General features: G+C 37.8%; 1 protein-coding gene across 2 annotated transcripts in view; it reads left to right on the top strand.

Moving 5' to 3' along the window:
- Window positions 1–17,394, top strand: part of CEP112 (centrosomal protein 112kDa) — a 567,477-nt gene that overhangs the window by 9,886 nt on the left and 540,197 nt on the right. For both annotated transcript variants that reach the window (XM_011944093.1, XM_011944768.1), the window contains exons 2-4: window positions 4,130–4,243; window positions 9,330–9,520; window positions 11,457–11,629. In XM_011944093.1, coding sequence (XP_011799483.1) covers window positions 4,138–4,243; window positions 9,330–9,520; window positions 11,457–11,629 — 470 coding nt within the window. In that variant the 5' untranslated portion in view covers window positions 4,130–4,137. The remainder of the gene's footprint in view (window positions 1–4,129; window positions 4,244–9,329; window positions 9,521–11,456; window positions 11,630–17,394) is intronic.

Here is a 17,394-nt window from a genome sequence, read left to right as displayed (position 1 = left end):
GGAGTTTCACCATGTTGGCCAGGCTGGTCTTGAACTCCTGACCTCAAGTTATCCACCTGCCTCAGCTTCCCAAAGTGCTGGGATTACAGGTGTGAGCCACCGCACCCGGGCTTCAAAATACTTTTTAATTAGTTGGAGATATTGGTCACTTATATGTAAATGGTCAGATGTAATGGATCTGCGAGCTAGAGGTTTCAGAATTTTAATCTGAGCTTTGTGCTTGATTTCATGATTTTGAGTTAGTCATTTAATGGTTAAATTTTAGTTTCCTCTAATGTTAAACACTAACATTTCCTACCCATGTCAAAGGATTTATTGAGAATTAGTGATTATGAGGAATCTTTTTTATTTAGCTTTAGCTATAGATGTTCTCAGGCAAATGTTTGAGTACATGGGCAGTATATACTCTTTCAGCCCTGGAGTACATCTAGGCCAGAGCTGTGCTTTAAAACTCTGGATTTATGAGTTTCCTTGGGTTTGTTCATCCATTTGAATTGTTGCTTTTCAACATTATGATCTCACATCCAGCACTGGTATCATAGCCTTCTGTTACCAAGTACATAACTGATGGAGTATATTGTACAGATGTAAAACAAAACCAACCAACCAAACAAAAAATGATGAGTACTTGGTAATAAGCTAGGTACTTACTAAGATGTGTAAATCATGGTCCCTGCCTTCCAGGAGCTTCTCACAGATAATGGAAGATATGTAAATAATAATACATAGATGTGTAAAAAAAAATAACAACATGGTAAATGCTGTACACCGATGTGAACAGTTTACACTGAGAACAGAGCAACAGCCAGTCTAGGGTAAGGGGGGCCAGCTTCACTCAGGTGACATTTGAGCTGCATTTATGTGACTCCAGGTAGAGGGAATAGCCTATGAAAAGGAGGTGGGATCAGATAATGGCTCGGGGGTTTGATCATGGTGAGGAGTTCATTGTGGCAAGAGGGAAGTGGGCATTGCTGTAGTTAGGCAGAGTAAGCGTGTTTGTGTGTGTGTGTGTGTGTGGTATGAGAGACAGGCCTAAATGCAAAGGTACTTTTATGCCTAACTTTGGGTTTGGATAGTATTCTGTTTTAGGCAGTCACGAGAAATTTTTAAACAGGAAGCGATAGGCTTAGCTTTGTCATTACGAAACTCATTCTGGAGCAGGTGAGGAAAATGGACTCAAGCAGAGAAAACTGGCAGTAGGGAGACAGATGATGGGGCTGCCGCAGTTCAAGGAAGTGGTGGGCAGGCCTTTATCTGAGATCGTGGTAGTGAGAATAGGGAAGCAGGCAGATTTTGAGGTATTTCTCAGCTGCCATCAGAGGGGAAGGAGTCAGTGGAGATGGATAATTTTACATAGCGAATAGGCAATTGACAAAGGATAGGTAGAGGGAGAGTTATTGCGTCTGATACAGGAGCAGAGGTGGAAGAGTGTTTTCTCTGAGAGGTAAGTTGAGAGGTGGGAGGAATAACATCTTGGGGTGGTACCATCTGACTGTTATTTTTTCCATGAAGCAGGATGTATGATTTTTAAATTGAGAGTTAGGAGAGGCTGGAGTTATTTAAGGGGCTGTAAAATGTTTGGGAAAAGTTTTAAAGCTGCTTTGTGGAGTAGGAAAGAGCAAGACTCCTGAGGGTTCAGGTAATGTTGGAAGCCATCTGACTACAAGGCAGTGCCATTTTTCTCCAGCAACCCTGTAGAGCATGAAGGAGGGCATCAAGGGATTGCAGCCTTGCCAAGTAGAAAGGAAAGATCTAGTGGAATAAGAAGAGAGTATTTAAGAAGACAAGAGGCGGCTGGGCGCGGTGGCTCATGCCTGTAATCTCATCACTTTGGGAGGCCGAGGCAGACAGATCACGAGGTCAGGAGATCAAGACCAGCCTGGCTAACACAGTGAAACCGCGTCTCTACTAAAAATCCAAAAAATTAGCTGGGCGTGGTGGCACGCACCTGTAGCCCCAGCTACTCGGGAGACTGAGGCAGGAGAATCCCTTGAACCCGGGAGGTGGAGGTTGTAGTGAGCCGAGATTGTGCCACTGCACTTCAGCCTGGGTAACAGAGTGAGACTCCATCTCAAAAAAAAAAAGAAAAAAAAAAGAAAAAAGAGGACAAGAGGCTGGTATCAGAAGGATTTCTTTGCAAGATGACTGAGATGAGAAAGGGAAGTACATGGTAGTCAGATGGTTGGAACCTCGAGCCTCATGAGGGATTTTGGGGCTGACGGAGGAAGAGCAGCAGTTGGGAAGTGGCAGGATGGATCTTGGTGTTTTCCTTTCAATGCGTGGTTGGGTGGAGAAAGTGAAAGACTACAGAGGATGCATGAGAGAGTGGGTGGGGGGGTGGGGGGAGGAGAGACAGAGAGAATGAGAGAGATTGTGAGAGACCTTGGCTTCCCTCTAATGACTGAGGAAAGTAAAGTCAGCAAGCGAAAGCTAGGATTTACTTACAGAGACAGGGTAGAAACCTCTTCTTTCTATGAAGAGGTTGTTGATAATGAAATGGTGGAAACCATTTGATAATGTGGTAAATATTAGAAGCTGGTTTAGCAGAGAGAGGGCAGTTTGTGGAGCAAGATAGCTTATGAGGCAGAACAAAGCTTTTCACCAAATATAGAATTTGGAAATGGAATAAACGGCAAATTGGCACCATTCATAATGTAAAGGTAGTGCACATCCCTATCAGGACATTTCACAATTTAAAGGAACATGTAGAGTGTGGATGTATTTTTAACTTAACGAATTTTGTCAAAACCTACACTTTTGATTTTTGGGATTCACCCTCTTTGTATTCAGTGTTTTTCTTGTTAATTAGAAAGAAGTATGATGACCAATATTTTACAGTTTTTAAAGAGGATTAAAAGATTTAAATTTGGTGGGGTGCAGTGGCTCATGCCTGTAATCCCAGCACTTTGGGAGGCTGAGGTGGGTGGATCATGAGGTCAGGAGTTCGAGACCAGCCTAACCAACATTATGAAACCCTGCCTCTACTAAAAATACAAAAATTAGCCAGGCATGGTGGTGTGTGCCTGTAGTCCCAGCTACTTAGGAGGCTGGGGCAGGAGAATCGCTTGAACCCAGGAGGCGGAGGTTGCAGTGAGCCAAGATTGTGTCATTGCACTGTGTAGCCTGGGCGACAGAGCAAGACTGCGTCTCAAAAAAAAAAAATTAAATTTATATACAGCAAATGCAAATGCACTTTTATTTGGCATATAGTGCTATCAGTTTTTACACATGTGTAGGTTCTTACAACTTCCTCCATTGACAGTGTACAGAACAATTCCAACACGCCAAATTGTTTCCTTGTCCCGTCTCTTTATGTTCAGACTCTGTCCCCACTGCTAACCCTGTGAGCTGCTGATCTGTTCTTTTTTTTTTTTTTCTTTTTTTTTTTTGAGACGGAGTCTTGCTCTGTTGCCCAGGCTGGAGTGCAGTGATGTTATCTCTGCTCGCTGCAAGCTCCGCCTCCCGGGTTTTACGCCATTCTCCTGCCTCAGCCTCCCAAGTAGCTGGGACTACAGGCACCTGCCACCGTGCCCGGCTAGTTTTTTGTATTTTTTAGTAGAGACGGGGTTTCACCATGTTAGCCAGGATGGTCTCGATCTCCTGACCTCGTGATCTGCCTGTCTCGGCCTCCCAAAGTGCTGGGATTACAGGCGTGAGCCACCGCGCCCGGCCTGATCTGTTCTTTATGCCTATACTGTTTGCCTTTTCTAGAGTGTCGCACAAATGGAATTAGACAGGACCTTTGTTGAAAATCAGTTGTTCATGTTTGTTTTGGTCTGTTTCTGGATCTTTTCCATTGATCTGTCTGTCCTTTCACCAATACCAATTGTCTTGACTACTGTGGCTTTGGAGTACATCTTAACATCTGGTAATGTATAAGTTCTCCAACTTTGTACTTTTTCAAAATTGTTTGGACTCTGTAGTTCCTTTACCTGTGCATGTAAATTTTAGAATTAAGCTTATCTCTACAAATAATACGGCTGGGTTTTGATTGGAATTGCATTAAATCTACAGGTCAATTTGGGGAGAACTGATATTTATCTCATTTTTTTTTTTAAATCTCTCTCATCAGAATTTTGTAGTTTTCAGCATACATATCCTTAATATTTTGATTTAAAATATTTTACAGATTGGATTATGGAAGTGGGAAGTGAAGAAGAAAAATGGGAGAAGCTGGATGCAGAATTTGATCACTTTGTGGTTGATATGAAGCCCTTTGTTCTAAAATTACCCCATAGGACAGGTAAGATTATGTTTGAAAATTAGATTCTTAAGATTAATTTTTTTCTTTATATTATTTAGTCAAACCAATGAACTATCAACATGGAAGAAAAACTGAATTTCTCTAGTAACAATTTTTGCCATTCACATGGGACTATTTGCACCGAGTTGTTCAAGGGTAGATAGAAATTCAGTGGTAATGTCCTGCCAAACTGTGGAAAGATCTTATTGTGATGCCTCCTCTCACATGTCATGAGCTTATAGCACGTGGATCTCTAAAGTTAGCTACAACCTTTTTTCTCACATCTTTTTCTTTTCTGTACGGGAAATTTTTCTCGCAAATTTTTCTTCTTTCTATGGAAAGGGCCAGAGACAGGAGGAGCCTACTGTTCTCCTGTTCTCCGGCCCTTGTGTCTATCAAAGCAGAAAATAATCTATTGGTCTTTTATGCTTATTGGTTGGCGGAACAAAATCCAGTGTGAATAAAGTTTTGTTGCTGTCTTGTCTCCAATTCCTGGCCTGTTATTTCTAATTATGGAATGAAAGTCTTTTTCTCAAGTTAGAGAATTTTCATGTAACTTAAGGCACTAGAGAGCAATTGGAGAGAATTTTGGGGACTGGGAAGATTCTCTAAGCCATAGTAGGCATAAGATTGGCTGTAAAGGTAAATGTGACTTGGTAGCTTTTGAGGGGTAGGTTTGGAGTGAGATAAAAAAACTATGGCTTTTACTTTTTCCAAGTTGCCTGTTTCGCTGAGATGTCTGAGTGGACTCTATAGTCAGTGAGGAACTGACTCAGTATTAAATATAGTAATCCCCCCTTATCTTGAGGAATATGTTCCAAGACCCCCAGAGGCTGCCTGAAACAGCTGATAGTACTAAAACCTATATACGCTGTGTCTTTTCCCGTACATACACACTGATGATTAAATTTAGTTTATCAATTAGGTACAGTATGAGATTAACAACAATAGCTAGAACAATTATAATAATATACTGTAATACAAATCGTGTGAAAGTAATTTTCCTCTTTCTTTCAAAATATCTTATTGTACTGTACTCACCTATTTTTGGACTGCATTCGAGTGTGGGTGAATGAAACAGGAAAGTAAAACCATGGATAAGTGGAGACTATTGTATTTATTCCAGGGACTTGTGTTAGGAGAAGGGAGTATGATATATAAATGATGCATTCTGTGGTCACCTATTGTTCTAGGGCCTTCAGTCCTGGGTAAGTTGCATGGTCTTCCCTTGAAGATCTCCTCCTCTGCCTTCTTCTCTTGACCTTGTCAGGCTTTAACTTCTTTCTTCCTCTGCTATTTTTCAAATGAATATTTCATGTCCCATGACTCGTTCGTGATTATTTGAATGATATCTAATGATATTTTTATATTGCATCCTCTTCTGATATTCACTACCTTTTTTTCTTTTTGTCTTAGATTTGCTGATTAGGAAACATTTGTATTGAAATTTCTCATTGTAAATGTATTTCAAATTAAACCATCCTCATATTTTATCTTCTTTAAAAAAAAGGTTTTAGGGGCCAGGCGTGGTGGCTCATGTCTGTAATCCCAGTACTTTGGGAGGCCGAGGTGGGCGGATCATGAGGTCAGGAGGTTGAGACCATCCTGGCTAACATGGTGAAACCCCGTCTCTACTAAAAATATAAAAAAAAATTGGACGGGCGTGGTGGTGGGCGCCTGTAGTCCCAGCTACTTGGGAGACTGAGGCAGGAGAATGGCATGAACCTGGGAGGCAGAGCTTGCAGTGATCCGAGATCATGCCACTGCACTCCAGCCTGAGCGACAGAGTGAGACTCCATCTCAGAAGAAAAAAAAAAAAAGATTTTAGCTACATAAAATTCATTAATTGTAATCTTTGATTCCTTGACATATTGTCAGTATTGGTACATCCATAGCTTTCTTTTATTTAGTTTATAATGAGCAATCTGAAACTCACATCTTAATCAAGAACTAGAAATTAATAATAAATTACATCTTATTGCTAAATTCTACTTGTGATAATGGGTTTTCCCATTATTTTACATAGAGGAATGCATTCTTTCATTAACCAAATTGTACTGAATTCTGGGCATTAGAATATTATATAGGTTTAAATTTGCTATGGGATGTGGAAAGTATGTAGATTAAAGAACTATTTACTTAAGTTTATCAGTTTCACTTTTGTATTTTCGTTTTTGTTGTTGTTGTTGTTGTTGTTTTTTTTTGAGACGGAGTCTCACTCTGTCGCCCAGGCTGGAGTGCAGTGGCGCCATCTCGGCTCACTGCAAGCTCCGCCTCCCAGGTTCCCACCATTCTCCTGCCTCAGCCTCCCGAGTAGCTGGGACTACAGGGGCCCGCCACCACACCCGGCTAATTTTTTGTATTTTTAGTAGAGATGGGGTTTCACCGTGTTAGCCAGGATGGTCTCGATCTCCTGACATCGTGATCCGCCTGCCTTGGCCTCCCAAAGCACTGGGATTACAGGCCTGAGCCACCGCGCCCGGCCACACTTTTGTATTTTCTTCATGTTCATGGTGTTCCCAATATTTCATGAAGTTTGTTTCGTGATTATATAATTTTCACAGCAAAATATACAAACATTTTTAAAGGCATAGGTTTCCAACCTGAAATGATATTTGCACCATAGTAAATCTGGTCTTAGTGATTTTTGTAGGTAAAACAATAAATGAATATGACCTTGGTAAACTAAAAGATTAGAGCAGATTTATGATTTGCATTAGATATGTAATCCTCAAATTGACTTAGACGATAAAAAATTATTACCAGAATAGTTTTCATGAGACCTAAAACAGTCCTGTGTCATGGCAAGATAATATAGACCTTTATATGTGGATTAAACTGTGCTGTAATTTTTAGGTAGATTTTGAAAAGAATAATTATTTTAAAAAATGGCATGTAAATTGTGCTCAGTTATTTTTAAAGATGTTAAAACCCTCAACCGATCAGCTACAACTCCCTGGATATTATTGAATTTCATAAATAAAACATTCAAGATTTAATTTTAGAGTAATTTGAAAATGCTTAGATAAATTGGAGATTGCATTTTATCTCTTTCAAGGTTTACATAATTAAAATTGTAGAAAGATTTTTCAATATATCTAAAATTATTTTAGAGATGCAAAATTGTAACAAAATTTTATCGCAGAAATTTATTTATAAAAAGTCTCCCAGCAAAGAAAAGCCCTGGACTTGATGGCTTCACTGATGAATTTTACTAAATTTTCTTCTTGTACAAAGTAATCCCAATATTTCGTGAGTTTGTTCTGTGATTACATAATTTTCACAGCAAAAAATACAAACATTTTTAAAGGCATTCTTCTGTATATGGATATCGAGTTTTCAATATCCATATACAGAAGAATGAAACTAGACTCCTGTCTCCCACCATATACAAAAATAAAAATGGATTAAAGACTGAAATCTAAGACCTCAAACAAGGAAACTACTAAAAGAAACATTGGGGAAAATCTTCAGGATATTGGTCTGGGCAAAGGTTTCTTGGGTAATACTCCAAAAGCACAGGCAACCAAAGCGATAATGGACAAATGGGATCTCATTAAGTTAAAAAGTTCCTGCAAAGGAAACAAAGTGAAGACACAATCCAGCGAATGAGAGAAAATCTTTTCAAACTTTTCATCTGAGAAGGGAATAACCAGAATATATAAGGAGCTCAAATAACTCTATACAAAAAAAAATCAAATAATCTGATTTAAAAATGGGCAAAAGATCTAAATAAACATTTCTCAAAAGAAGACATACAAATGGTAAACAGGCATATGACAAGATGTTCAACATCATTGATCATCAGAGCAACGCAGATGAAAACTACAGTGAGATATTATTTCATCCCAGTTAAAATGACTTTAATCCAAAGACAGGCAATAGCAAATGCTGGCAAGGATGTGGAGAAAAGGGAACTCTCCTGCATTTTTGGTGGGAATACAAATTAGTGGAGTGACTGTGGAGAAGAGTTTGAGGTTCCTCAGAAAAACTAGAAAATAGAGCTACCATGTGATTCAGCAGTTCCACTGCTAGTTATATACCCAAAAGAAAGGAAATTAGTGTATTGAAGAGATATCTGCACTCCCATGTTTGTGGCAGCTCTGTTCACAATAGCCAAGATTTGGAAGCAACGTAAGTGTCCATCAACAGACAAATGGATAAAGAAAATGTGGTACATGTACACAACGGAGTACTATTCAGCCATAAAAAAGGAGACCCTATCATTTGCAACAACATGGCCGGAACTGGGGGACATTATGTTAAGTGAAATAAGCTAGGCACAGAAAGACAATCTTCATATATCCTCAGTAATTTGTGGGAGCTAAAAATTAAAACAATTGAACTCATGGAGATAGAGAGAAGAATGGAGGCTGGGAAGGATGGGTACAGAGGGAAGTGGGGATGGTTAATGGGTACAAAGACATAAAGTGAGTAAGACCTAGTATTTGACAGCACAACAGAGTGACTACAGTCAGTAATAATTTAATGGCATATTTAAAAATAACTAAGTATAATTGGATTGTTTATAACACAAAGGATAGATGCTTGAGGTGATGGATAGATACCCCATTTATCCTGATGTGATAATTATACATTACATGCCTGTATCGAAATATCTCATGTACTGCCTAAATATATATATCTACTGTGTACTCACAATAATTAAAAATTTAAAAAGTTTTTTAATGATAATCTAGAGATTTTATTTTTGTGAAAGTGTTTCTTTGCGTTTGTCTTTCTCATTAACCAATTACCTAATAACATTAAATTGTAGACCAGGAGTTAGCAGACAATGGCCCATGGGCCAACTCCTGCCCACAGTCTTTTTTGTCAGGTTTTATTGGAACATAGTCATGCCATTTGTTTTCCTACACTCTCTGAGTGCTTTCACACTACAGTGGCAGCGTGGTTGTGCCAGAGCTCCTGTGGCCTGTGAAGCCTAAAGTATGTACTCTCTGGCCTTTAACAGAAAAGGTTTGTGGGTCCTTCTTTTAGATTAAAGCAGGTGCTATTATAGGTCTTTGTAATCGAATGTTTCATTTTATAAAAAATCAAGTTTCTAATAGTTCTTATGTATTTATAGAACGGCAGAGGTGTGCTCTTTGGATTAGAAAGCTGTGTGAGCCTTCAGGAACAGGTGCAGGAATAATGGGGAGGAAGAATCGGAACCTGTATGCAAAATTGTTATTGCATATGCTTAAACGAGGTGTGCTTGAAGGCCCTTTTACACACCGACCTGAACCCGGGACACTAAAAATTCTACCTTCATACATGGTAGGTATCAATGAACAAAATATATATATATATATGTAAGTTTCATTTTTTATAAAAAGCATCAAGTTACCATCCCTTTGGGGAATGGTAATACTATTAGGTTGTATGTGCTAGGTAATATATTAAAATTGTTTTTTTCTTCTTGATTCATTTTTTTCCACCTTTAATAAAATATGTGTATTGCTTATAAGAGGAGTATCCTTACTGATTTATTTATCCCTCAATATTCAATAATATTTCTAAAAAACTGAAAATGAAATTTTTTATATTGAGCTTTACTTTTTATTAATTTTCACTGGATTATAATGGTAATTTTTACATAATTCAGTACTTTCTAGTTTTTGAACTCATATACATTATTTAAACATTCGTGAGAGGTTGAAGTGCGTGATTTGTAAAAATTCTTTCTACTCTAATAAAATGACAGTAATAAGTTGGAGTTTAAGCCGGGCGCGGTGGCTCAAGCCTGTAATCCCAGCACTTTGGGAGGCCGAGACGGGCGGATCACGAGGTCAGGAGATCGAGACCATCCTGGCTAACACGGTGAAACACCGTCTCTACTAAAAATACAAAAACTAGCCGGGCGAGGTGGCGGGCGCCTGTAGTCCCAGCTACTTGGGAGGCTGAGGCAGGAGAATGGCGTAAACCTGGGAGGCGGAGGTTGCAGTGAGCTGAGATCCGGCCACTGCACTCCAGTCCGGGCGACAGAGCGAGACTCCGCCTCAAAAAAAAAAAAAAAAAAAAAAAAGTTGGAGTTTAAAAGTCATTTTCTGTACTTAATTTCATTGTCAAAATCAGCTTTATTGCAAAGGCAGTTATGATTATGCTTGGTGTATAAATTGTCACTGTCCTGGTCCTTGTAACCATAAAATATACCTTGGTTTGTGTGGCATTTGAGTACTAGAGATCTGGAGTACCTGGTATTGGTAAGTTTGGTAGTTGCTATTAGGATATTTATGTATTTTTTCCATGAACTGCAGAATTCTGTGTGATGTATTTTAAAACTATTTATATTTTATCAGTTTACTTAAAGCATAGTTTAGTCAAGTGGCATGGTGAACATTAGAGAATAATTCCTGTTTTCTGTGGCACAATGCCAAAAGTTTTAATGACTATATCATTTAAAAGAAATTTCTGTGCCTGTCCCATATGGAGTGGAGGGTCTTGTGTCATCCACCCTAAAGAACAGTGCCTTGAGGATTTTGTCTGTAGGATTGGGAGAATTGTTGCAGAGGTGTACAGTCAATGCAGAGTTTTCTTTAGAAATGTGTAAAGGTAGAACATTATGAAGCACATCTAGATGTGAAGATATGAGTATATTGTATCATGTTTTCCCATTCACACTTAATTTCATAGAGTCAAAGGGAAGGGCTTTATTTAACAAATCATAATAATGAGAAAGTTTAGAGAACTCTCTTGGGTTTCCCAGCTAGTTAGTAGTGTGACCAGAACTAAATCCCAGGTTTTTTACTCTGCTGTTCCCATCTTGTCAAGGGATTCCTAATTTTAATTCTTGGGTTGCATTGTTTTGTGTTTCTCTTCCCACTGATTTCTTTTTTTGTGTGTGTGTGTAAAGTAGTTAGTGATTACAGAAAGAGATAAGATAGCACATAATTAAAAAAAAACTTTGTATTTAACTTTTCATATTTAACTAATATTCCTTTTGTAATATAAACATTACTATCAGATTTATCTGTTGTGTACTTCTGTTTATTGTATTTCTTAGACAGTAGAGTGCAACTAAAATGTAAATATGTTATCACTTAATGTATTTAATATCTCATAATTCATTGTATATTGAATTTTTTAAATGTTTGAATGTAATTGAATTTGAGTATTGGAAAGGCTGTTATCAAACTTGAAACTTGATGGAAATTTTAGTGGTTTTATTATAGTACATTTTGAAAGAATAATTTTTCTGATTTTTAAAAATCAGTCCATCTATTTTGATGAACCAAATCCAGCACAAGCAAAAGGTTCAAGCCCAGAGGGATTACCAGCCTGGGTACTGGGTGAGCTGGAGACAAGTGAACACAAATTAAATGAATCATGGAAACTTTCTTCCGGAGAAGATAACACTTTGGTACGGTCGCCGACTGATGTCTACAGGTATGCTAAGAGAATGGGATTTTGAATGTGTTTCATCATTTAGTCTGTCTTTGGAGCTGATTTATACATTCTGTTTTTCCTTTTTTTTTTTTTTTTAATAGTAAGTAGTTTACTTTTCCCTTAAGTGCACATTCAAGATTATTTTATATTTTTAGCCATTTAATAGATACCTATTAACTTCATATATATTTTTGATGGCTTGACAAGTGGTCCTTGAGCATCTTTAAATGACATAATTATGTATTTTCCTTTATGACAAGCATACATTAAAAGCATTATCAATAACTTGAACAAAATATAACATCCTGCAAATCCAACTTGAACAATATTTGTTTTCACTTAATGGTATAATGAATGTAAGCATAAACCCCGTTAGACTGTGCTTTCTTACTCGAGTATTAAACAAATAGGTTTTTTTAGTGCAAAAAAAAATTTCTGAATTTTTGAAATGTACTAAAAGGCCATTATTGTGGTAGCATAATTTTTGGCTTCAGGGAAGGGATAGATTTAAATTTGGACTTTTATCAAATTTTTACTTTTCTGTTTGTCCTTATTCCTTGAAATGTTAAAATATAGGACAGTGTCAATTACCATGTACTATACTTTATACTTCATTCCTCATCATTCTCTTGGTAATTTTAATTTTAGAAATCTGTTTCTGTTAACAGTATAATCTTTCTTGTCCACTATAATTTTTTTGGTTTATTCATTAAACAGATCTAGAAATGTTATTAGTAATTTGAAATGTCTCCACAGTTGATGTAGTCTGTTTATATGTTTTTCAGACCTGAGATATCATGGTCGAAAAAGATAAACAAAAGCGAGAGATCCAGTCCATATGAAATTATTTCAGTAGAAAGGAGAAACAGAATGGGGAGGCAAAAAGGAAGAGGTGAAATAATTAAGGGCATGTTCAGAAGAGTAAAAAGAAACGAATAGATGAGTCTGTAGGGAGTGTGGTGTTAAAATACTTATTTTTACATTCATAGGAGAATTACAATTAGAAGAGGTATAATTGTAGAATTTTTGTAGCCTTCAAAGCCATCTCTTTATGTGGAGGTATAAAGAGATTGTGGTCTGTATACAAAGAAAAATATAATTCTTAGTTTTGCTGCAAAAGACCTCAGTTGTTTGCCAAAATATCTGCTAAGAGTCCAGCTAAATTCTGGGTTCCTTTCTAGATGTAATGAATGCGGAGTTTACGGTCTAAAGGTGAACTAAAGTAGTTTCCTGTGTCTTAGAGTTTAGAGCATAGTTTGAAAATTTGTGATCTTCCAGGACTGAATGAATCGTAGATTTGTTTTGTTGGACTTCAGCAGTGTCTTTAACAATTTTAACTGAGTTGTGAAAATTAACATTTGGGGGATTTCCTATAAAAGCCCAACTTTCTGGCTTCTCTTTAAAACTGGACACCTACAAATCTTTCCAGGAGACAGCCCTAGGTTGGAGCTAAGTAGTACTTGGTTACCCCCATTAGTGTATGCCTTCACGATTTCCTGCTAATTCCTGACACCAAATTTGATGTCTACTGCATCTGTTACTGAGCTTGAGTTTTTTTTTTTCTCCTTTAAGTAGGATTAAGAGGAAAATGAAGTATTTGTTTTTCTATTTTTATGTTCTATCAAGTGAAAGAAGAAAGGTAGGAAAGAGGGATCTTGTGATTTAAGAAGGGGAGAGGGTTGGGCACAGCTGTGCCTCTGTGGTCCCAGCTATTCAAGAGGTGGAAGCAGAAGGATAGCTTAGGCCCAGGAGTGTGAGGCCAGCCTAAGCAATAGAGTGAGACCTCATCTATGAACAAAAAACAGAAGGGGAGAGACAGACACTATGTCTTTGTAGAAGTGAAGGATATCCTTATATCTGGCAGTAAATCACTCATCTGTTAAGTCCTCTGGACATTTGATTTATAACCACTGCTTTAGATGAGTGGGGGAGAGAGATGAGCGCATGGATAGTTTGAATGCAGTGGCTGTGCATAGTCATGGAAATATTTGCAGGGATTCAGGTGTGTATAAGAGAAGCGTTCAGGATAGGAAATAGATTTGAGATTTCCAGGGAGTCCAGGTGAATAGATTTTTTTCTTCTTTGGAACACAGGAGAAAGTTTGAGAAAATACAATGAGAATATCCTTCACCTGTTACTCATTGACCTTTTTGAGAAATGAAACCATAGTGAAATCCCCAGAATTGTAAAAAATAACTTAATTCTCTTTGTTGGTCACCTATTATTAAATGACATTTTAATGCAAAAGGATCGCTAGAGTATGAGGCATTCGTTGTCGGTTATATAATAAGTAATGGGAAAGGCAGGCACTCTTGTGACCCTGGTGAGTCCACCCATCCTTCAGAGATCGCAGCGTGAAAAAAGCCCTTGTCTCATATCCCAGGGCAGTTTAGGTGACCCCGTTATTTACTCCGTTGGTACTCTGTGTTTCTTTGCTGCCTTCATCCTATGCGTAGAGGCTTACTATCTGTCCTGTGTGCTAGACTGTACATTTCATGAGGTAGGAACTTGTGTTTTTGCTGTTTGCTGTATTTGCTATATTTCCAGGCCCTAGCACTGGGCAGGAACGTGTTAGGAATTCCGTAAGTATCTATATTCAAGAGTGAATGCATGCATGAATGAGTAGATTGAGTTAGACACTGCCACATATTTAATCTGGACAAAATCCCTTTGAGACGGGTATATTGTGGCAGAGGAAATGACCTAAAAGGATTTTTTTTTTCTTTTTAACATTTCAGAAAACGTTGAGGGAAGCATAAATTTTAGAAAACGTGGAGGGAAGCTTGGATGTAGGTTATAGCGATTGCCTTCACACACTGTGAGGAATATGACAATGAAAGAACTGGAAAGGACATGCTTAAAATATCATCTGTCAAATGTCAGAATCACTAAGGTCAATTAGGGCTGCCAAAACAGAAGATCTCAGGGTATCATGTTTCTTTTAGTTTAATAGTTTTAACTTGATTATTTTTAAAATTTCAATTTGATTTACATTAGTTAACAGATATTTGTAGTTTTTACATACATGAAGGCATTTAAAAATAACATTTACTTTAGCTAAAGCCAAGAAAACTGATTTTAAGGTGAAATATGTATCATGTGTGACATCAGATCACATGTGGTAGTGTATCGGCTATTGATGGTTCTGTCTTCTTATTTCTTTTCTAAATTTGCCCCTTTACTCTGAGTGATCATAGTGTGCTAATGAAAAAGTTACTATCTGCTAACCTTGACCTAATATATCTAATCAGTTCTGCAAGAAATTGTTTTAAAAAGTTTAAGAGGCTTATAATATTTGACACATGTATGTTTTTATAGTGAATAATTTATTGTTACTTAGAACTGAAGTTTAATGCTGCCTCATAAATTTTACAGCCACTTCAACTTGTCCTTTGAAAAACCTCTTTAATCTTAAAAGATTTTTCCCCCTTAGTGTTTCTTTTTTGATCACTTTATAAAATCCTGCTTTACTTAGACCTTTTTGTATGTGAAGTATTTCTAATGGCATTTTAGATTATGCTGTTTGTGTCCTAGCCTTTTTATATTATTAAACATGCAGAGTCCTTTTGAAGCCTTTTTGTTAGGACTCCCTATTCAGTAGAGATGGCACCTTTCCTTTACTTTTATTCTTCCTGTAGGATATGGTATATAGCCTTGTTCCTAACTTGTTAGAAGTATGGTAAGGTCATATTCTGTCTGGCTTATTCTCACGCTTTATTTTTTCCACCAGTATACATCATATACTAGTGTACTTAGCATTTCACACCAAACAGCTTCAACACTTAACTAGTAGTCCTGTCCTGGTTCTCTTCTTTGCTTTCATTTTTCATATTTCTTGGTTTAAGATAATCTTATTACCCATATTTTCTATATATAGCATTGCTATTATATATCTGTTACTGCATTTTTATGTCAAATATCTGCCTATTTTCTTTTCTTTTTCTTTTTCTTTTTTTTTCGAGATGGAGTCTTACTCTGTCATCCAGGCTAGAGTGCAGTGGCACAGTCTTGGCTCACTGTAACCTCCACCTCCTAGGTTCAGGCAATTCTGCTTCCTCAGCCTCCAGAGTAGCTGGGATTACAGGCATGCACCACCATGCCTGGCTTATTTTTGTGTTTAGTAGAGACATGGTTTCACCATGTTGAACTCCTGACCTTAAGTGATATGCCCACCTTGGTCTCCCAAAGTGCTGGGATTACAGGCATGAACCACCATGCCTGGCCTATCTGCCTATTTTCTAGACAGTGAAATATTTTAGTTTTATTTGAGTTTGGAGCATGACTTTAGAAAATGTTACTAAGGAGACCATAGACTTAGATCTCATGCATGTATAGTTTGGTTAATTTCATTTAGATCTACAATCATGAGCTATATCAATATATATTATCTTTCTGATCAGCCTTCAGATACTTAACATGGAGGTCTGGTAAAGACCTTAATTGTCTTGATAGTGGTCTTCATGATCCTCCTTCTGGGGTTCATACCCTTATATAATCCCCTCCCCTTGAGTGTGGGCAGGACCCATGACTTGCTTCTAATCAGTAGATTATGGCAATGGTAATGGGATATTATTCCCAGGATTATATTACTTCATCTTGCTAGTAGACTTGCTGTCATTCCCATTGCTGGCTTTGGAAGAAGCAGCTGCCATGAATCATACATGAATCAGATAGTCATAAGGAACTGAATGCTGCTGACATCCACATGAGTTGGGAAGTGAATCCTTCCCTAGTTGAGCTTCTAGATCAGAACCCAGGCCTAGTCCAATCACGATTGCAGCCTTTTGTGGCCCTAAGCAGAGGACCCAGTTCAGCTGTGCCTTGACTTCTGACCCGCAGAAACATGAGAAAATTTATGTGTGTTGTTTAAAGCTGTTAAATTTCTAACAATTTGTTATCCAGCAATAGATGACTAGTACAGTCTTTATCCTCATTTTAGAAAATTATGCAATCTCTATATATAATACATGTTTATAAAAACCTCAGTATAGAAATATTTAGAGTAAAAAGTCACAATCCTTCTCTCTGTGTCTTCTTTATCCCACTTTCCTTTTGAGTGGTAATCACCATTAACAATTTTGTGCATATCATTTTACAGTAGACATCCACACCTATATAATTAAAAAATTACAGGCCAGGCAAGGTGGCTCACACTTGTAATCCTAGCACTTTGGGAGGGAAAGGTGGGCAGATCACAAGGTCAGGAGTTCGAGACCAGCTTGGTGAATATGGTGAAACCCCGTCTCTACTAAAAATACAAAAAATTAGCTGGACATGGTGGTGGGTGCCTGTAGTCCCAGCTACTTAAGAGGCCGAGGCAGGAGAATCGCTTGAACCCGGGAGGCGAAGGATGCAGTAAGCTGATATTGCACCATTGCACTGCAGCCTGGGTGACAGAGCGAGATTCCATCTCAAACCAAAAACAAAAAAATTACAAGTTGACTCATACTGTGCGTACTGTTCTGAGACTTGCTCTTTTTTTTACTCAGCTTTGTCTTAAACCCGTATCATGTGGAATTTTAAATTGCAGTTAATCCGTAATGTGGATATACTATAATTTAACCTGTCTCTTCTGCTTTTAATTTTTTTATTGTTATAAAGAATGGATGAGTTAACATCCTAGTAATACATAATCATGCCCCTTATTTAAAAATGCACCCAGCCGGGCGTGGTGGCTCACGCCTGTAATCCCAGCACTTTGGGAGGCCGAGGCGGGTGGATCATGAGGTCAGGAGATCGAGACCATCCTGGCTAACACGGTGAAA

This window comes from Colobus angolensis, unplaced genomic scaffold (assembly GCF_000951035.1).
Source record: "Colobus angolensis palliatus isolate OR3802 unplaced genomic scaffold, Cang.pa_1.0 Scaffold1, whole genome shotgun sequence".
Lineage (NCBI taxonomy): Eukaryota > Metazoa > Chordata > Mammalia > Primates > Cercopithecidae > Colobus > Colobus angolensis.
Note: the sequence above shows the minus strand (reverse complement) of the source record. Positions and strands in the feature narration are given on the sequence as shown.